At 40.5% G+C, this 21,880-nt stretch overlaps 1 protein-coding gene across 2 annotated transcripts; it reads left to right on the forward strand.

Annotated features, from left to right (window-relative positions):
- Nucleotides 1-3,526: 3,526 nt before the first annotated feature.
- LOC113065098 (max-interacting protein 1-like) lies at nt 3,527-21,200 on the forward strand. Of its 2 annotated transcripts, none has more exons than XM_026236279.1 (6): nt 3,527-3,849; nt 6,322-6,424; nt 10,042-10,071; nt 17,217-17,331; nt 18,509-18,701; nt 18,781-21,200. In XM_026236279.1, exons 1-6 carry the CDS (start codon nt 3,630-3,632, stop codon nt 18,948-18,950), a joined length of 831 nt encoding a protein of 276 aa, XP_026092064.1. In that variant the 5' UTR covers nt 3,527-3,629; the 3' UTR covers nt 18,951-21,200. The 2 variants fall into 2 exon arrangements, with proteins under 2 accessions (XP_026092064.1, XP_026092065.1); XM_026236280.1 differs by lacking the exon at nt 3,527-3,849 and adding an exon at nt 5,749-6,171.
- The last annotated feature ends 680 nt before the right edge of the window (nt 21,201-21,880 follow it).

Raw genomic sequence — 21,880 nt, forward strand, 5'->3', positions numbered from 1 at the left:
ACAGTATTTAAAAATATATATGTGTTTTTTGAACATTAAAGCATGTCACCATATTCTGTTACACCAAATACACAAAATAATGATATTTATAAAAAATGCATCATATGACCCCTTTAAAGTATCTACAAAACTAAGTTTGAACGAAGTGTGTACATTTAGAAGTTCTTGCAAAGGCCTGGAGCCACAATGCACATTTTTTTTAATGATTGCTTAGGTGTTTAGTGTGGATTTTAGCATATATTGCTAAGACGTTTAAGGTGGGTTGCTTACTATCGCTATGATATTCTGATCAAATTATTTTAACCAATTTGTTGAAATAACTAATACAGCTTATTTTTAATAATAAGATGAATAAGGTTGAAATTTCGGGATCGTTTAGGATTTTTATTGTCATAGAGTTGACTTCTTTAGCATTAGCAGACTAAACTCAATACTTCTGTAATGAAAATAAAGAGGATTTTAATAAACTGCCTAAACTTCACTACTGAAAGGTACAGTTGTATTGACGCATTTTGAGACTCTTTTTGTCCCACACCGGTGGGCCTCGAAGCTAATTATCAAACGCTCACCCCCTAAAGTGAAGCTTTCCCTTAGAGTGCCACAGATTGTTGGCATTTATTGTGAATGTCACCGAGTGAGCGTGTAGGTGGAGAGACACCGTCAGTATGAACACATGTGGGAGGAGACCGCCATTACCAGTTCCATTCTGACAATACTAGCTACTTCTTCATCCGCAGTCTATCATCACAGTTACATAACTGATATGGCTTTGAGCACGAGAGCTCCTGGATTCCTCCGTGAAGACTTTTTAAACATGTTGTAAGAGATGTTTAAATGCTATTGTTGTGCCCCAGAGCTTCAGCGATAACTACACTTACAGTCACGGCTAATTGTTTTCAAATGCTGCCAACCCAGCAAGAGGATACATTTTTAATGGTTTGTGGGAGCCTGGGCTGCGGGTCGTGTGAATGAGCGTGTTAAATATTTAAGCAGGTGGATGTGGTCTGGAGGCTGGGCGCGGGGGATTGGCTGGTGACTGTTGTGTTGTCATGGCCCTAACGAGGCAGTCTGACCCCTAGATAGCCTGCAGTGAAGGTTGATCGCATTGGCTTTAACTAAAGCGCTGGTCCACTCCTGGCTCCTCTTTAATTAAGGTCTCAAAGGGCTTTTTAAACGTGACTGATTGTAGAGAGCTATAGAAGTGCTGGGGGTTGTAAAATGCCATTAATAGCATCATGCCCATTTAAAACAAAGGAGTGAGAGGTTTGAGTGGGACTTGAGCAAAGGTCGCGACCTTTTTGGTCTTATCCAAATACGAGGCACACCCTCAAACAAGGAGATCTCAGATCCGTTTTGCTTTTGATAATACAACATCCTAAGTTGTATTCATCAAAGAGTATTATTTTATTTTAAGTCATTTTAAATTGTAATAATATTTCACACAATTACTTTTTAAATTGTATTTGTCACCAACTAAATGCAGTCTGTTGAAAGACTTTATAAGCATATACAAATACCAAAAACTAAAATAACACTCAGACTAAAGGTGCAGTTCATGACTCACGGGCTTCTGCTGACAACATCAAGGACTAGTTCAACAAAACAAGCCTTTTCAGCTCCGCTTGTCTCCCACAATGCCTTGCATCATCATCAGGTGTGTGACTAGCAAGCATTGAAGGCCACGTTACCAATTCCTGTCCTTTTAGACATACAGCTCGCTGGCTTTCTTGTGCTTTCCACTTTCAAGTTTCCTGTGAACTTAACATCAAACGGCTGAAGCCCTGTGCGCTGGCTTTGAAGTGCCGGGAGAGCTGAGCTCTGCCATCCCCTTGTGCTGGCGCTGGTAAAAAAGTCAAAGACCGCAGGGAACGGACAGTGAACTCGAGCCTCTCCGCCCTCCCTGTGCAGCGAACGCTGTCTTTGAAACGTATTTCTCTCTTGATGATGGTGTTTTAGTGCTGCTGTCAGCCACGACTGATGGCGTGAGCATGTGTCAGGATTTGGACCTTTCCAGGTTTTGTTTAGTTAGAATCACTCATAACCTAAATGATAGACCAGGCAGTGTGAATGGACACTCATACGTGGGTATTAAATATAACAATGGCAGTCGCACTATATTTTGAAGATGCAAATTTAATCTGACATTGCAATGGATGAAGAATAACATCATGCTCTGCGGCGCCTTATTTCAACAAAATAATTTCAACATATAACGTATAAAAATAAATATAAGAATTTACAATCTACACATTCCTGAAATGTTACAAACCTGTGGATTTGAAGCTTGTGTTCTTTGTATTCAGCTACGTAGGCAGTGTTTGTGCTTTTATTATTGATTGTGCCATAATAGTTTCTGTTAATATATTGAATTAGATTTATTTTTTTTCTGTCACTTTAGTTTTAGTTAATATTTAAGTAGTTTTGTTGTGCTTTTTTTTTTTTTAAATTCATTTTTATTCATAATTTTAGTTATTTTAGTAATTCAAACTAAATGAAAATTAAAAATGTTGCCATAGCAAATATTGATTAAATAAAATATTTGAAATGTTTTAAATATTCCATTTAATTTCAGTAAGCATTTATTTCATATTGACAAATTATACAAAAATTATAACAAATTATAACAAAAATTGTTACAAACCTGTATTTTTTTTTTTTTTTTTTTTTACATGTTCAACACAAATGAAGATATTTTGAAGAATGTTGGTTCCCTGTCAGTTGCTGATGCTAAGGAGTCACAATGTGATGTAACGATACACAAGTCAAATTTCACCAAAACTGAAGCAGCCAAACTTTATTTTCGCATGAGCTCGCATTTCCAGTCTCCAGTTTCTGCATGCAAATGAATGGAAATAAACAACAAGCTTAATGGCTGCTCATTTAAACTGGGCGTGACAAAAAGTTTCTCTTCTAACCAAACCAAAACGCGACATGTTGTTCGGGCTCTATAATGCTTGATAAAGTTAATGAGCCATAAAAAGTCTTTAACTGTTTAAGTAAGGGACGATGGTGGACTAATTTCAGTTTGTAAGAGCCATATCACTGTGCGGCACATAGCGTTGCACTGTTTTTGTAGCTTAGCAATGCTTTTTATGTCTGATATGGCTGAATCCAAAATTGCATATTTCCCTACTATATAATAGAAAAGATCACTTGACAATGACAACATGACTATAGAAGTACATCAGGATTACATCCATACTATATAAAACAAACTTTTAAACAGTTACAAAGGAATAACTTATTCAAAAGTCAATGTATTGTACTATTTGAATGTACGTTCCACTCACTTTTAAGACGTTAGACCTACGAAAGTAGATTAACTTTGGGTCAGGGTTTATTTGCTTACAAGAAAACTTGTATGTTTCTCTCAGTGTTTTTTTTTTTATGTTACACGAAATAAAATGTAGGACTGCACGGGCGCAGGTGGATGACGTCACTATCTGGGGTGCACGTCGTAGACGTGACAGACGGCACGCGGCGGACACTAGGACCCGGGAATGCCGAGGTGTTTTATCTCCTCATCCATTACATCGCCCTCATTTATTCAGTGGAGCCAGTGAGCACAGTACAGCACAATAAGTCACATACAGTTTCCATTCCAACCATATTCAGCGCACGAGAACAACATGGTGAGGAGTGAGAGGCAACGAAGAGAGATGAGGGCCGAGGACTTGTTTCTGGAGTCCGAAACATCTTTAGATCAACAAGATTTTGAGATGTCTACTTGTCCTTTCAATGACGTCTTCAACTCCAGAGACTCTTCCGTGATAAACACTTTCCTGGAAAATGTGCAGGTTTTACTGGAGGCTGCGCGTTACATTGAGAGCGCCGAGAGAAAGGATGGAAGTAAGTCAAATTATAGTGCACTTCTGAGTGCCCTCGACTCTTTTATAATGCAGACGAACTGTTTCATTGTCGATAGACTCAGACAACAAAGGATCCAGTTCAACGAACAATCAGACGAGATGCAGTGCCCCGATATGCAATGCACAGCCACAATGCTTTTAAAGGATCAAGTTTCCAAAATGTAAAAGGAGACCTTTTTTATATATATTTTAACATTTTTATAATGCAGAAACTTGAATTGTTTCATGGCTATTTGAACGGCACGAAGTCATTAAACGCCACATTTCACGTCTTTATGTTTCATTTAAAGTGTCAGAGACACAGAAACAGGTGAAAAATTCCCTCTGCACTGCACTATATGTCCCAAATCGCAGACTGCTGTCCCAAGACGGGATGCACTGTCACATGGGGCAGTTCAGACTCTGTCACACATGCTAGGCTGAATCTCCTTCTCTGGAGGAACATAAACAACTAAATAAATAAATAAACCCACTAATATTCTAGCACGACACACACGCTGACGTCACCTCTTACTGGGCTACACCGTTATATGCTTCTAAAACTATCCATTACGCACCTGCTAGAAGAGAGTAACGTTATGCGTGACGATTAAACGTTTATTTTACAAATAAAGGCATTTAAACATATGAAGCTATTTTTGTTTGAGCATTAAATTGTGCTTTGGCAAGGTAGGAAAAATCTATTTGGCAACGATGTTTTTTTTATTTATTGATGTTAATGTAAAAGACTGGTGGTTGTGTATATATAAAAGAGGTTAATATGAAGCAATTAAAAAACTATAGATTTTATAATGTTTTCGCGATATCGCTCTTATTTTTAGTTATTTATTGCGATTTACAGCAAACCCGAGTCACACCGTTTAAATCAGATTTTTTTTAATTATTTTTTTTTATGCAGACTGCATAAGTCTAGTTCAAAAGAGTTCTCCAAACTGCCTTCCTGTTTTCTAGGGGGTGTGTTTACTTAACATCCACATGGAGCACTTTGCGCTGCTCTGATTGGTCAGGGTGTGTTGCGTCGGCCGTTGCTTTCTGGGGCATTTGACCAATCACGGCGCTGCGGTGCTGTGATGTCATATGTTGCTGGGCCTGGCTTAAACGGGCTGGAAGTGAGGGATTGTGGGAGACGAAGTACGGAATATCAAAACGAGGAACACAACATTAAATCAGAGTTGTTTTTTTTGTTTTTTTTAAGTTAACTATACACATGTAACGCAAATTTTACAAAACACATTCTCGCTTGTTACATGACTAGTTAGGTAGCTTGGACTGTACATCTATATAGGAAAATATTTTTTTTTTCATAACATTTGTTATTCACAAAAATAATATAATAGTAAATTGAAAAAAAAAAAAAAAAAAAAAAATATATATATATATATGCGAGATATCCATAAGGTAGACTTTTTTTATACCCGTATAATGTACTATATATCCATAAGGTAGATATATCCATAAGGTAGACTTTTTTTATACCCATATAATGTACTATATATCCATAAGGTAGACATATCCATAAGGTAGACTTTTTTTACCCGTATAATGTACTATATATATATATATATATATATATATATATATATATATATATATATATATATATATATATATATATATATATATATATATATATGCGAGATATCCATAAGGTAGACTTTTTTTATACCCGTATAATGTACTATGAAACATATGTTTATAAACTACTATGAATGATAGATTTAACTGTTCAATCAATGTTATTCTTTTAGTACGTAAAATAGCGTAATAATAAATCCGCTTGTCCTTTCGGAGTTAAAGGGCCCGTCTAGTGAAAGCCTACATTTCCCACAATGCCCCGCGCTGAGCTCTCCATCCTCTCAGCTGTTAAAAGCAGTAACGTTAGGTAAACAAACTGAGGGGAGGGGAATCGAGCCCAAGCAGCAGGGAGGGACTTCGCAGGCTGGGCTCTCTGTGACTCTTTTGTACCTGTTTCTATTCATTTTATACACTTTGTATTCGACTGTTTTCCTAAAGCACTTTTAACACTCTGATATTCAGGCATCGGGTGTTTTATTTGAGTTTAATTTCCTGTAGCTAGTTTGGTGACAGTGCAGGAAGTACCTCGAGTCTCGACGGCTCTGCAAAGAGAAACAAAAACACCAAACAGGTGAATCGTCGGAGGATATTCAATGCTACAGCTGTCATCGTGATCCCAAATTAGACATAGAAACACATCTATCTAGATTTATTCAGACGATGACTGCTGTGCTGAATATCCAGAGGTTACTGGAAGCAGCCGAATATATAGAAAGGAGAGAAAGAGGTACACGGTATTGATATTTTTTATAACATGCAAACTGTCCTGTCGTGCAGAGCAAGGTGTGGATCGACTGTGTTTTGAACTGTTTGAGGGTTTTTAAAGGGACTTGGCTCGTTTCTGGCGTGTGACACGTTTCTGCGGCGTCTTTTTCAGAGTCTGAACACGGATATGCCTCGACCTTTCCGTCTATTGAGCACTCCAGCTACCAGAGACAAAGGAAACTACGAAATAAAAAGTGCAGCAACAATCACAACAGGTAAGCACATGACTCCACGACATTGAAAAAAAAAAAAAAAAAAAAGCTGGAGAAGAGCCAGAGAGAGAGAGACGTGTGCATAGATCACTAATGCTATGACATCTGTCAGCACTACCACTTGCATTAATACTGACTTGAATCAGTTTTTAGCTAATCTTCCAGTCGCCTTGATTTAATTTATGGCTTGTTTTTGTTATGTTAAGAACCAATATCAACTTTTAAATGCCTTGTATGAATAGAGCAAAGCCTATCAGATATATATTAAAATATTTAAAAGAAGGTGTATTGTTATTTTTCGTTGTTTCGGGGGAGGGGAGCTCTCATCAGCTGATTGTCAAACTGGACTGCTGCTGCGGTGAGGTTAGGGACCGTGTGAAAACTCACGTCCTGTTTGCGTCTTCGGGCGCCATTGGGTTTCGTTTGAAGTGAAACCCTGCAGTGTTTATATTCTCGGTTTATTTTGTAAATGTCTGCTAGACAGTCAGTGGGAAAAAAAACAAGAAAAAAAAAAAACAATCCAGTTTGCACTATTTATTCTCACGAGAGAGGAGTACTTTAGTTTTGCCCCTGTCCCTTGAACACACGGCTCTTATTTACAGCAACTGTTGTTTTCAGGCTGCCAAGGTGAACAGCCTGAGGCGTCTTTATTAAATTAATTTTCCATGTAATTCTCCTTCTAAAACATGGTTTGGAAAATGTCTTTTTCCGCCAAATGTCAATTTCATGAAACAAACTAATCGAAAATACGATACCAGGCGTTTAATCTGTCTGTTTACAGGTGCTTTGTTAAATCACGAAAATGATGTGATTCCAAACTATTTTATGTTGGTAGACCGTTTACTAGCTCTTGAGGTGGCCAAAAAAAGTAATCCAGGTAGGCAGCTCAATAGGTTTTGTGAAGCCCAGAATTGCCAACTGGGTTAAGTGTAATACCCTTGGGAACATTTACAATGGGTTTACTACAAATTAAACCAGAAAACATGGTTATTATAGTTAAACCATGGTTTTGCTACACTAACCTTAGTTAGTAAAACCATTGTTCACTATGCGTTTACTATAATACAACCTTGGTTAATTTTCATAAGGGTAGGTTAATTCACGTTTAACATGCCATCTAGGTAGGTGACTTTTCTCTGAGATGTCTACAATGTTGTATGTGTAGGTAGTTCTCTAAGATTCGAGATGCCCAGAGTTTGGCATCTAACTACAGAATTTGAGTTTTTCAAAATGCCATCTAGCTACAGGTTTTACGTTGACCAAAAATGGCATTTAACTATGAATTTGAGTTTAGCAAAATGCCATCTAGCTACAGGTTTTACATTTATAATAAATGCCTTACAGCTAAAGGTTTGACATTGACCGAAAATGGCATCTAACTACAGAAATTGAGTTTATCAAAATTTAACCTAGCTACAGGTTTTACATTGTACAAAAATGGCATCTAAATAGAGAATTTGAGTTTTTCAAAATGCCAACTAGCTACAGGTTTTACGTTGACTGAAAATGGCATCTATCAATCGGTTTTGAGTTGACCAAAAACAGCTCGCAGGAGTTTTTTTTTTTTCTTCAGACAGTGTGCGTGTGACTCTGTTTAGTGTTGTGTGAGTTGTCTCTGTTTTGTTTCATTGGATTTCTAAGTAGCAGACATCTTGATGACTGATCTCAGGTCTGTGTTACTGTACACAAAGCGAGCACTGATGGGGGGATGTAAAGAAAACACTATCTGGTCATCTGGCATGCTTGTGTGTGTCTCCTGAGGTGAGTTCATTCAGGCCGCTTCAGTTGAAATGTAGATGGTGGAAAGATTGTAGGGAAAAATACCTTTCCACATACGTTTAATAACATATGTGGGCAACCCACATTTTTGAGCATTAAAACACAAGATTTCCACACGTATGCTGTGAATATTAACTACAGAATACACCAGTGTGATGGAAAAACGTACTAGCAATTTTCTGCCAGTACATTATCAGTTACATTAAAAATTGTTTCCTTTAACCCTAAAACGCAATGCAATGTTTAATTCAAACTACAGTTAAAAAAAACCTTGACAAATCATTTCATGGTCCCATTTGAATGGACTTTTCCTAGAGTGTATATCTCTTGACACTACACATACTGTCAAACAAAACTATGTAAACACAGCTGTACTGTAGTTTTTTTCACTTGTGTTTTCCTCCCTTGCTCCATTCCTCCTCCCCCCTGAGCTTGCAAGCATCCTCCCTTGCAGAAGTGGCAATAAGGTCACCAACAGGATGCCTGAAAACACGGTCTTGGTATTAATAGTTGCCAGTAAGGGAAGTGGTCACATGACCCACGGAGAAGTAGGCCCTCGCTGCAGCCACGTCTTGCTGCCGCTGCAACCAGCATTGCCATGCACCGGGTTGGCCGGCCATCTAGAGATTTGGAAAAGCTTTCAGCGTGTTGCTACACAAAGAGCCTCTTAGGGGGACGACTGATTCACTTTACATTATCAACGTAACACTGACTCGTGCTCTCGGAGAGAGAGAGAGAAAGAGAGTGCGTCCACTGGCACTCACTCATTGTACGAGGAGGAGAGCTCTCTCACGTGCTCGCAGATAGGCTGGTCATTGTGCTCGCTTTCTCTGCTCTGCACACTTCATTTCTCGGTCTTTTCCTTGCAAACAAAGAGTTGCAGTGACATGTGGGTCATTTACTGGAGCCTTTATAATTCCCTCTGGAGCCACTGGTTTTGTTGTGGCTGGTTCAACCCCCCAATAAAGATTAATTAGTAAATCCTTAATGATGCATAGCCTTGTGCTTTACGAGCGACCAGGCTTTTTTCTCTGTTCTCTGATCTTACAATGAGAGCTGACGTTTAAGGAAGGAGATAAGTGCTCAAGAAATGAGCTTATTCTTATGATGAGGGTTATGATAAAAACCTTGCACTTAAAGGTACAGGTTGTAGGGCCTGCCACTAGAGGGCTCACTCCCAAAACAATCGCGTGGTTTGATGACGCTAGGAGCGTGGAATGATGGGATTTGTTGTCTTCTACTCAACCGCTGACGGCCATCAATCAGACGGAAAGATAAATCATGGATTTAACGCGAGTTCAACGTTTCGCGCAAGTAGATTACATACAAAGTCAATGCAACGACGCGATCAGACGATGGATCTCGCGCGTCCTCGCGTGGGTCTAGAGACGCGATGCCCCGCGTTTGGCGTGTATGCCCCATAATACTAATCTTGTTGATCGTTACAATAGCATACGTTTTTTGTAAAGATATGAATCAAAACAACTCACCTGTCGAGTAAAGCACATGAGAGATCGGCATCTCTTTCTAGTTGAAGTTTGTCACGAAGCTACTGTTGTCATGTGGTTTCTATGTCAGTAAAGGCGGTAACAAAAGGGTAAGTAACGTCATTGACAGGCGACTGCACTGCCCCGTGTCACAGTTTAAAATGGGAATTTTTATCATGATTTACAAGTAGTTGAAAACATTAGCGATATTGTTAGTAATCAGCTGGACAAAATATATAACACGAGCCTAGTGGTTTTTGGATATTTTACTTTAAATATCTTAAAAATTGTATCTTTATTGACTCAGAAGCACGTTGATGTTTGCTCATTTATTGTTTCTGCTTTGTTTTATAGGTCCACACACAATGAGCTAGAGAAAAATCGGTAAGTACGATTTTTACATATTTTTTTACCCTATATTACAAGTGTAATACTGAGAAGACTGCCAGTGGTTATGAAAAATTAAGAATAGGAAAGGAGTCCCAATATGTGAACATTGCTTTAGTTTTTTGTTTGTTTATTTGTGATTGAAAACAGATGTCTTGCAGTCTTTTACTCACAATCAAAATTGGAAGTTGGGAGCTTTACAGTTTGGTTGCTTTATTTCCTGCATGCTTTTTTTTTTTTTTTTGTAAAGCATGGGCATGCAAGTGCCAGTAAAAGCTATGTGAGGGAAGAGCTGACCTTTGTCATGGCAGGAAAAGACTTGCAGTCACCATTGTAAACACTTTACACACTGTAAAGTTATGCAATGGTGATCATAAGTTATAAAAATAAAAGTTACACACAAAAAAAGTATCATGAGGAATAATATTGCAGTGCTTCAATATATCATTTTCCCCTTCGACTCAAGTATTGAAGCTACTTTTCAAAATTCCTAAGATATGAAAAAATAAAAATGGCATTACATGGCGCAAACAGGAAGTTAGAAACACAGAAGGACTGTCCTGCAGTTGTCTTCAGCTGGTCCCTGCAGCAACAAGTAACTAAAAGTTAAAGTAAGAGGTGACCCATTTCTACTGATATAAGGGCATTCCCACTCCTCAAGGCTCACGCGTCCCATGTTTCTGCACAACTACTGCAGCCTTAGTGTCAGATTACTACTCGGAGTCCAGAGAGACGAAAGAAACCAGAAACACACACTCGTATATCCCTTCTTTCACAATGTCATTTGCATAATAGGAAGTTCACAGAATGAAACCAGTAATTACTGTAGGTGTACATTTATTAGGAGAACACATGTGTGATTTCTTTGAATTTCCCCGGACTCATAGGCGGTGTTTTTCTTTGAAATAACCACCCATGTGTGGACTAACCATAATGCGCGCGTATTTACGGATGATGGACTGTATGTTCTGGTCTCACGAGTGCTTATCTGATTAGACTCCGACTGTGCGGGGCCCGCTGTTTAGGCTCGGTGCACGCAAATACTGGAGGCTCCACTTTAAAGATTGAAAATAACTCTTGTCTAGACTAACAGGAACTTCTTTGTGACCCTCTACATGAAAACCTGGAGCTCTATTAACTTTTCTTAAGCACAGCCTATTAATGGAGTTTTGCTTGCCAGTCATTTTGGATGCGACGTGGGTGTGAACTTTGCTGGAGAATCATTGGTGGACCAAAGCACACAGTTTTACTTGAGTAGTTTTAAATGCACCATATATGTGTGTGTGTGTGTGTGCGCGCATGCATGCAAGTAGACTCATCTCCTCCCAGACCAGCTGGGTTTTTCAGATAATGTCTATACATGTGAAGGGTTGTCAGTGCGCCGGCGTGGGGTTGTATGGGTTTGGTATAGATAAAGAGGACAGGGCTTGTTGAAAAAAGCCTTTAGTGTCAGCACAAACAAATATTACACAGCACTATATGACGAAGGTACAGTCAGTAGCCACACCCAACACCAAACCATATTACTCCTGACTCCATATGAATTTTAGAGTTCTGGAGGATAGGACACCTAACACCCCTTTCAGCTCAAAGCTGTAATACACCCCTTTCAACCCCCCAATCATGCCTTAAGTGGCCCGACTGGAAGCACAAGGGGACAGTTTCCTGCTCACCAAAGCCCTCCTGCAGTCCCAGGTAGTAAGCGGTGACCATTTCGTGTCGGTTTCTGTTTGATGAAGATGTAAGAAAGCTGTGACGTGAGAAAGGAAATGAAAGCTGTGACCACATTCCGGCTTCTCGCAAACCACCACACAGATAACACACGTGTGTTCGTGCAAGCATGCCCCCGTTTCATCTTATGATGCCTTTGAACATATGTGGTAAGCCTCAACTTCCTAAACTTGGGTTTGGTTGCACATTTCGGATGTCAGAATGGAAAATGTCGAATTGAAAGGAAATCATTGATTTTATTTCCAATTATGGACGTGTGGTTGTTAATTATTGGGTATGAATGAAAGCGAAGGTGTTTGGTTGTGTGTTAAGCATGTTGTTATAGATGTGTGGGCCGTGTTGTGTTTGACAGTCAGAAAGCATAGGCTCAGGAATAAAGCTGCCAAGCTGGCTTACTGAAAATAGACCAGAGGCCCTAGAACGTAGAGGAGCTCGGGCTGATTGGCTACAACACACTTCCACCCACAATCATTAGGAATAAAGTGTGTTTAGAAGATTCAACGTCATCTGTTGCTGAAGAGTGCTCCTCAAGAACTCGCTGCCGATAACCTTACATGTTGTCCTCCTGGTTTTCTACGGCGCTACAGAGAAAGCTGGAGCCAAAACATTCCCCTTCCCCTGGGAATTCCGGAAACTGGCTGTTCTCCTTGACCTGATGCCTTTTTAAGCTTTTCTTGGCCAGCAAAAGCTGCTTAGGAAGCGTGATCTTTGGTCAAGTAAGCAATGTAGACTTGCACACGTGCTAGGGCATGTTCGCAGTGCACACGTAGATGCACACTCATGCTATGGAAGGTTGACAAAGCTTTGGGTGTTTTGGATGAGTCAGGAAGGACACACAGCCCTGTAGCAGTCTTTAGGTTGTCTGAAGAGTGTACCAGAGGACATTTGAGATTCAGAGGCCTTTGTATTGCCCCACATTTACTGTGCTCTGTAAAAGAACACCACGTTTCATTGCACCGAGAGTCCCAATCTCACTTCAAGTGCAACACGCATGGTTACTAGTGTATAAGGTTAAAGAAACAACACCCAAACAGACCCATATCCTTGATGGCATCATTAACCTTGCTATACATCCACACCCAATGTTTTTAGACTCCTCCTTACTAGTACAACAAAATTCTAGAAATACAGGCAGAGATCTAGGAAGCAAGTAACATTCCTTGATGATACTGTCAGGTGACACCAGCAACACCCTTAAAACCTGATAATGACATTTGCTTTTTGTTTCTACATTGTGTCAAATATGACCGTTTGCAGTCCCAAGATTGCAACCAAACATTCAAGATTGGCACAAGGACCAAATTTAATTTCTTAACAATTGGCCATTGAAAAAAATCCTTCAACCACTGCGGTCGAAATATTGGGGTGACGTGTACTCTTCAGTGTTTGTGGTGGTTACGGCCCTGAGGCCTATCACAGAGTGTCATATATTGAGTTATGCTTGGCCTAGGGAATCATCATGGCAGGCGGGACAATGGTATACTATCCAGCCATCCAATCAAAGCCCCTGAAGGTCATCCAATCATAGCCAGCCACATTGATCAACACCTATGTTCCTTTGCTTTATGTGTCATGGCCTTTGATCTTATCACAGAAGAGTCCTATGGCTGTTTGCCCTTCCACCACCACTGTGTGTGTATTTTTGTGTGTGTTCGGATCAGGTGTCCTTCCGTGCAAGGAAAGTAAAGTGGATTGAGTGGATTTTCTGAGAGAGAGTGGTGTGATCCAAACATCTGGGGATGTTTCTGTTTTCTGATTTAGTCCCGCTTGTTTTTGGGATTGCCTCGTGTTTATTAGATTATCTAAAGTGTCCACAACCTTCTAGCCAATTGCAACCCACGTAAAAGAGAGCCTTACAATAGAGAATCTGTGTTTTCCATGCACACAGCCATCTGCAGGAGCTTTTGTGATGGGGGTAGCAATCACATGAGCACGCACACACAAACTCGGTGGGCATGTGAGTGGGGTCTGCTAGTCTGGGCAGTGTGGAGCAGATTACAGCTCAGCATGTGTGAACTAATCCATGAGTTACTGATGGGCCAGAGTGGGCCTTGCTCCACCACAGCTGGTACTGTCTAAATTTGTATATGCTCCTTTATGTTCCTGTGGATTGTAGCCATTGCTCTAACAGTAGTGCGTGTGTAGCCAGGGGTACCTCAAGGGTATATCCTTGGTCCGATATAGGTCTCAATCTGTATCCCTCTACAATGGATGGGTTTTAACTTTTGACTACAACAACTGACTAGTCAGTTGGATAAGAGACTACTACATCCACATTTTTTTGTCTGTAGGTTATTTTCTTTGAGCATCCCACCATGAAAATTGCAGTCATGATGTGGATCATGTTATAAGTAGTCCAAGTAGCCCATTCCATTACTTTATGCTCTGTTGATTTTGAATGAGACTAGTCAGTTGACTAGCTGTATGCCGGCAACCCATGCACTGGTAGATTTTGAAAATATGTATTTTTGCACATCCACCCTGCTTTGTGTGTTGTACAGTAAGCCGTCATTGGTTTTCCATGCATGGCTCAAAGGCTTCTTTGTTTGCAAGCATGTTATGTAGAGTACAATCATAGTTTCTCTCTGTACTCTTTTTCCACTGGTATCTTTCTCTTCCTCCTACCTCTTTACTTATCTCCCTTTCATTCCCTCGATCCTGACTACCCCCTCCCTTTAACTTTACATCTGCAACCATCTCTCCCTCTTTCTCCCTCCCTTGTTCTTCATATTTGAAGGCTGCTTTTGTTCCCATTGTGAATGTATGTTGCTTTTAGGTTGGTACGTCTCTCTAATGTCATGCTGGCGTTGCTTTTCATCCAGTTTTTTTGACAAGATTACATTAGAACGGAGGACTAGCTCCAATAATGACCTCCCATCTGTGTGTGTTTACGTGGTGGGGGAGGATATCGCTCTCGTTTAATCTGAGAGCTGTTCGAGAACTCAGGACTGTTATTGATATGAAGGGGACACGTCTGCGTGCTCACCCATTGTGACATCAGAAATGATGTGGCCGAGCGTTTGAATAAAACAAGGCTTAAATAAGCGGGTAAATCTTGCTGTATTGATTAGATCCCGAACTAGATCTTGAGAACCCAGAGCCTGTTCATCGCTCTGTAATCTGTGCAGTTATGTGAGGCAATGGAGAAAACAATACTACAGAGAATCTTTGGAAAAAAATAAAACATGAATGCACATTATATATTTCAGTTGTTTGTTTGATAATTAAATGTAATCCAACCAATTCACGATCATGACAGCCCTGACTATGAGCGTGTGTTTATTTTTATGAGCAATTGTGAAGATGTTTTGTCATAATAAAATTCTTGCTCGGGGTGTAAGAGAGAGCAGGTCTGAACACGCTCCAAAGTAAGAGGCACGTTTGATTCGAGTTATTATTAAACCGAGTTGTAGAGTTCTCTTAATGACTAATGCAGAGGAGTATAAAACGTGGCATCTTCTGCCAGTGCCAGATCTCCACCAGAAGAATAGACTCGCACTTGCAGCTTTGCAGCACAGATTCTGCACTCCCACAATTATCAAGGGCCATTCATTTACTCGGTTCCAAAACCAAATGAACTGCCTACAGAGGCAGCATTTTAAGGCATTATAGTTAACTTGTTTTAGTCACAGGCTCCTTTGTGGAGAAGACAATCCCAGAATGCAATGCAACAAAAAAGTATCAATAAAAATTATCATTTTACCATTTTAGTATTTCTGTGCACAGCATTCCGCTTTTAGCTTAGCAGCATGCTAATGTCATCGCACTCCATTGGAATCAAAGTCCCTTGGCGGAGGGCTGTTTATATTTGTGTCCGTTTATGTCACGTTTTTCCAAATCAGCCACTTCTCAGAGTTTCAAAGATTGTTTACTCTTAAAACATAGGTTCCGAAAGTAATTTTTCAAATGTCATAGAAAAACTTTTTGGGTTCCCCAAGGAACATTTCAGTACATAATGAATTATGTGTGTGTGTGTGTGTGTGTGTGTGTGTGTGTGTGTATGTGTGTGTATGTATGTGTGTGTGTGTGTGTGTGTGTGTGTGTGTGTGTGTGTATATGTATGTATGTATGTATGTATGTATGTATGTATGTATGTATGTATGTGTATATATATATATATATATACACTTTTTTTTTTTTTTCTCTCTCTCTCTTAGTGTTAAGAATATTTTAAACGTCATTGTGCCATGGAAAGGCTCTTCATTGATGCCAATAAAAAAAAACTTATTTTTAACAGTGATTCTTGATTCTGCAGCAAAGCTAATGTGATAAAATTAATCTGTGTTACATAACTTTACTGTGCATGCATTGTTGACACCGCAAGTTATTCATAGTAACTGAAACACAACTAACTTTACCTAGACCTTTTCACGTCTAGCTTTTGTCTCTGCGTGTTTTGTTTTCACGTGTTATGCAACTGATCTCTTTTTTAACTGTTTAGTGCGTGATGTCATAATTGGGTCTTTTGAAGATGTTGTTTTTGACTCGGGCTGCGAGACGACAGACTCAGTGATTGTTCTTTGGCACGGTCTCTGTCTGCCGACTGAAAGAAAGTCATATATCACGCCACACGCAGACGAAAGCAAACATACACACAGACATACCGCCTTCCCGGCAAGCACTGCTTGAGTGTGTGACGTGACGCTCATGTCTGGAAGCCGATACATGGCTTGAGAAATATTTAAAAGATATTTGGGTTACACCACTGTGAAGGGGTTGTTTGGCAAAATGGGTGTAGACGAACTTGAGGCTTGGTGCAGTAATTTGTATGAGCTACAAGTAAATCTAAAATACCAGTCTGCCCTGTATAGTCATTAACACACCAGGCTGATCAATCAATGTCCACACACACGGAGACAGTAGAGCATCTGCGACAGGCGTGTGTGTGTGTGTGTGTGTGTGTGTGTGTGTGTGTGTGTGTGTGTGTGTGAGAGAGAGAGAGCGATGGGTGTCCTGATAACAGTGCCCTCTCAGTGGTGCTCAGACAGAGCGATAAGACTTGTGATAAATCAACCACCATTGTCACAGACCAGACAAACTCTGTGTGTGTGTGTGTAAGAAAGAGAGCAGCAGTCTTCTTTGCCTACACTGTTGGATGTCAGTGTTATTTTAGTGTCACCGATACACTATTATAGTTCTTGTGAATATTTTGAATGAGATCTACACAGAGGATATACACACTCTTGCATCAGAAAGTGAACAATCGCAACCTCAAGGCGTTTGAGTAACTGGAATAGAAGTAGAAGTAGTCCGTGTGAGCGTGCTTTGTGTTTAAGCAAGAGAAAGAGGTGCTGTTGGTCAGATCACTCAGGAACCGATTCAGTAACAGCGAGTTCATTTCATATATATATATTTTTTTTTCATGTGAGTGTATGTGGACGAGGCTGATGTTTCTGGTTGTCGTGTTTCAGGCGAGCCCATCTTCGCTTGTGTCTGGAGCGATTGAAGGCTCTCATCCCGCTGGGAGCAGAGTCCAGCCGTCACACCACTCTGGGGCTGCTCAACAAGGCCAAAGCACACATAAAGGTAAACGCACCTCAGAGGAGCTACTGAATCAAGCCAGTGATGTCAGAGCTGTGGCCTAGTGCTTTGCACACATGCTCAGACACATTGAGCCTTGGTGCTTACCCCTGTCTCTGCTTGTAGTGATGACTTGTCCACTCTAAACAATAGAATAAAAAAACCTCACCTCAGGTATCACTACATCTGTTTTTTTTAAATTTTTTTACATTTTGCTCATGTTTGCAATTCACACGCCTGTTAAATTTGACATTTTGACATTGGTGGACAGCTGATACAATCATATTTACATTTAGCAGACGCTTTTATCCAAAGCAACTCACAGTGCATTCAAGCTATACATTTTTTACCAGTGTGTGTGTCCCCTGGGAATTGAACCCACAACCTTTTGCGCTGCAAATGCAATGCTCTACCACTGAGCCACAGGAACACCAGTTCAAATTAGTTCAGAGACACCAAGAAATTAACAGGTTTTTTTTTTTTAAAAAAGATGACTGTATCAGTAGTCAAATAAAAGCAGTTTGATTTATTGTATGTAAAAGACTATTCACATTTTTTACATCCGCACATTTAGACAACACCTTACAACAGCTTCCTGTGAGCAGAGCCACGTCCCTTCACGTGACCGATCAGTTTCTATCCCTTAAGAGCTTTTTTTTTGTAAAACGCATGTCAAGCAGTACAGACAGATACTTTCTATTGTTGAAAATATGTATCTGATAATAACCCTGTGTTTTCAGTTTAGCTTTCATTCTTAAGTCCTACTGGTTTTCCCCCAATAACAGGTTAAGCTGTCCTGACCAGTTATGTGTGTGTGTGTGTGTGTGTGTGTGTGGTTGTAGCTGGGGGTCATGCTGCATTGTTCCAGCGTAATGTATTATAAGGTCACGTGTATTATTGATCCGAACTGGCTTCAGAGCTGTAGTAAACAAATCCATCAGTCACACAAGCTTGACAAAACACACGGGCGGTGTTCTTTGCAAATCAATGCAGGTTTGAATCTGGCTCGCAACTGCTCCCAATCCTGAAGTGATAAAAAGGGACTAGATAAATGAGAGGTCTTGTAACGCCGAACATGTCTTCACCTATGCATTAGCTGTAATAACCTCTGATCACAAGTGAATTCTTTTGTTGGTGATCTTCTGTAATTACCCGTGAGTCACCGTTCTTTGTCTTCCCACAGAAACTGGAGGAAGCGGAGCGTAAGTCTCAGTATCAGTTGGAGAGTTTGGAGCGAGAGAAGCGTCACCTCCAGAGGCGACTGGACCTGCTGCGGGACGGCGGGGGCGTGCTGGAGGGCGCGCTGGAGGGCGAGAGGATACACACTGACAGCGTAGGCTCCACCCTCGGCTCCGACCGCTCCGACTCCGACCAAGGTTTGAGCTTCATCCTAATCGGTTATAAACTTCTGAAGCTATGATAGCGTTGTCTGACTTTGTTTCGCTCTCTCTTTAGACACAGAAGAGATGGAGGTGGACGTGGAGAGCACAGAGTTCTCTCATGGAGAGCTGGACAGCATCAGCACAGCCAGCACCAGCGATCTGGACGACCACAGCAGTCTACAGAGCACTGCCAGCGATGAGGGCTACTCCTCCTGCAGCATCAAACTGGCCTTCAGCTCATAAAACCAGCTCCCCTTTACACACACACACACACACACACTATCCCAGCCCTCGAAATGAGTCCTGCCTCATAGGCACCTTTCCCTCCTCGACCAATCAGAGACTCCTATTTAAGTCAGGTGACCAGAACACCGCCCCTCCCCCAATAGAATGAAAGTTGGTGAATGTATCTAAAAGAATACGAATGAGATGGAAACAATCTGTGATTGTGATTTCAATTGGGTTAGTAGATGGTTTTATTCCCCGATAAGAGACTTTTCTGATAATTGTCGTTATCTAAAACCCCTTTTTTCCGAAAAGGAAAGCTAAGATGTATAAAACTAGATGTATTTAATTTTTAATCCAAACCCCTGATTGTTAATTCACTACATGAAAGGGTCGTGAACTGGTCACTAGTGAAACATTGACTTTAACCCACCCAAATTGGATGTGTGACTCCATATCAAACACCAGGAGGCTCACACCCGTTGATTTCCTTCCCACCCGCTCTAATGTTTCTGACGAGGACTGTCATTGGTGCTACGTGAAAAAACCAACAAAGCAGAAGTATCTACTGCGTTCTTCAAAGACAACAGCAAAACTATGATCCCATGGCTGTGGGAATCTTTGGTGCATCTAAACCGTGGAGCTACTTTCCACGCAGCAGCTAAAACCCAGCGATCTTGCACTCGACCGCATAGAGCCCTCCGTAGAGCTGGCCCAGAAATATCCACCCCTGTGTTTAACTCGACGTCTCTTCTGGCAGAAATAAGCAATAAACTCTTGTATTCTGATCAACAAATTAGCACTCCGACTCCTGAGACACAACGCTTGTGTCCGTCCAAACGAGCGACGCCAACGTGCGCATTTTTGTACATAAATACGATAGTTTAATAAATGAAAGTTGAAAAAGAAAAAGGTTAGTTACCCATGGGTAGAAATTGCCTCTGTTGCTTTATGTCTTGTGTGCATTTGAAATTCTATTTTTGCAAAGATCGACTATCTTCCTCTTGAGAGTCTTTCGCGGCGGCATGGACAGTATTATTTGTTCATTATGCTGGATGAAACCGTAGTAGTTTTAATTCTGTGGCTGCCCGAGGAATTCAACGACTTTTTAAAAAAAAACGAAACGACCAGAAGAAATCCAACACATTGAAGTACTTAAAATCGGACACACGAGAACGAGCGACCGCAGGCGTGCTAACTCTGAGTTGCGCTCTTTATTTATTCGATTTATGTTCAGAATTGTATTTCTTTGAAAGCTGAAAGCCATTCCACTACTAGCATCGTGCGCTGTGCACGTGGAGTGAACGGCGCATGCGCGGCAAAAAACTAAACAAAAAAAAAAAAACGCAAAGCATTCAGGCTGCATTAAATTTCCTTAATTCGTATTTATTTTCTCCCCTTCATCTGAAATCGGTGGAAAGGGTTAACTTATTTCGCTCGCCATATCTTTGATGGCATTCCCTTCCCTTTTAGACGATTCCCAAATCTCTTCTAAACCGCAAACTCACTCCGTCTGTGATTTATGATTTGTATTTTGATATTTTCTCCCTAAACGCAGAGCTGTGTTGTAGTGTGTTTTAAAGCCAGGTCTGCTGTGTAAGCGCTCCGCCAGCAGTAGACATCTGCTGGACGTCCCGGTCCAGCATCAACCAAATGCTTCTGGCTGCTGAACGGCCCATATGTGCGGGGCTGTACTCACCCGTGTTAAAGAGAGGTTTAGTAGGTGGGTGTAAATCCATTGCGTTTAGAACAAACTCCTTTGGTCGTGCGTTGAACTGAAGTTAGCGGTGCTTTATCAAGACCTGGCCAAACCACAGACGAGAACCTCTGTTGTCTCCTCACAGAGAGCACACCTTGTTTTTGTCTCTTATTGTCCCTCCTTTTCATCTTATTGTTTTAAGAATCTGCACTATTTAAAGCCGAGGCCCATTCTGAGATGCCAGTGCATTTTTGTTTGGTTTGAAGAGAATGGACCGTGTCCCGTTGAGGCACGATCCAGGCCCGGATTCAAGGACACTTCCCGGAGAAGTGGTGCTGGTCCCGCGTCTCTGATCTCAGTCGCTCCGGAGGAAGAGAGAAACGCCGAACTGATCCTGAGACGGCATCTGTGGTATATCAAGAGACTCGGGGTGGGGGGGAAACGGGTTCCTCCCGGAAGAAACAGAGGTCCTGATGAACTCGTGGCCATTCTTTGTAAACATGCACTCTGATTCAAGTTGTGAGATAAATTGCAATACTTACAATAAACACCAAGATTGTCAAAAAAAAGCTCAGGAAATCACTCATGTTTCTTTCTTCATTTTCTTCTTTATGTACATCATTTGCGATTGTGCGTGAATGGAAAACAAAGCAGTAAGTGTCTGTGCAATATTATAGCTCTTCGTTAAATATGTTGCTAATATTTAATAATTTATGCACAATTTAATTTACACACATATCATTATCTCCCCCCACACACACAGTTTGAAGTGACCTGATAAGAATAAAGTGAATCCCTTTCCATTTGGCGCCATCTAGGGGTCAGACTTATTGTTTATTGTGCGCACACGTGGAAACTGATGCTGCATTTTTGTTTTTATTCTAATCCAAATGATTGTTTGCATCATTATGATCTGGATTTATGATACGATCTCAAAACAAACGCTGATCATAAAAGTAAATAAATAATAATCTTCGCCAGCTTGATTTTAAATGGCATCTGTTATTTATCCTCTGCTGTCCACTAGAGGTCATCAGTGATCAGATTTCAGTTTTGTTCAATGTAATTAAAGCGACAGGCTTTTAATAAAGATGTTTAAAATATGGTATTAAAAGATAACTATAATTAGCACAATAATCAACATGATCAAAATACTGCATGGATAGAATCAGATGGTAAATATCATCTATTCAGTTGGCTGTCCATCGTAGAGATAATAATTAAACAGAAATGTGACACTAATAATATA

This window comes from Carassius auratus, chromosome 47 (genome assembly GCF_003368295.1).
Source record: "Carassius auratus strain Wakin chromosome 47, ASM336829v1, whole genome shotgun sequence".
In the NCBI taxonomy this organism is placed as follows: domain Eukaryota; kingdom Metazoa; phylum Chordata; class Actinopteri; order Cypriniformes; family Cyprinidae; genus Carassius; species Carassius auratus.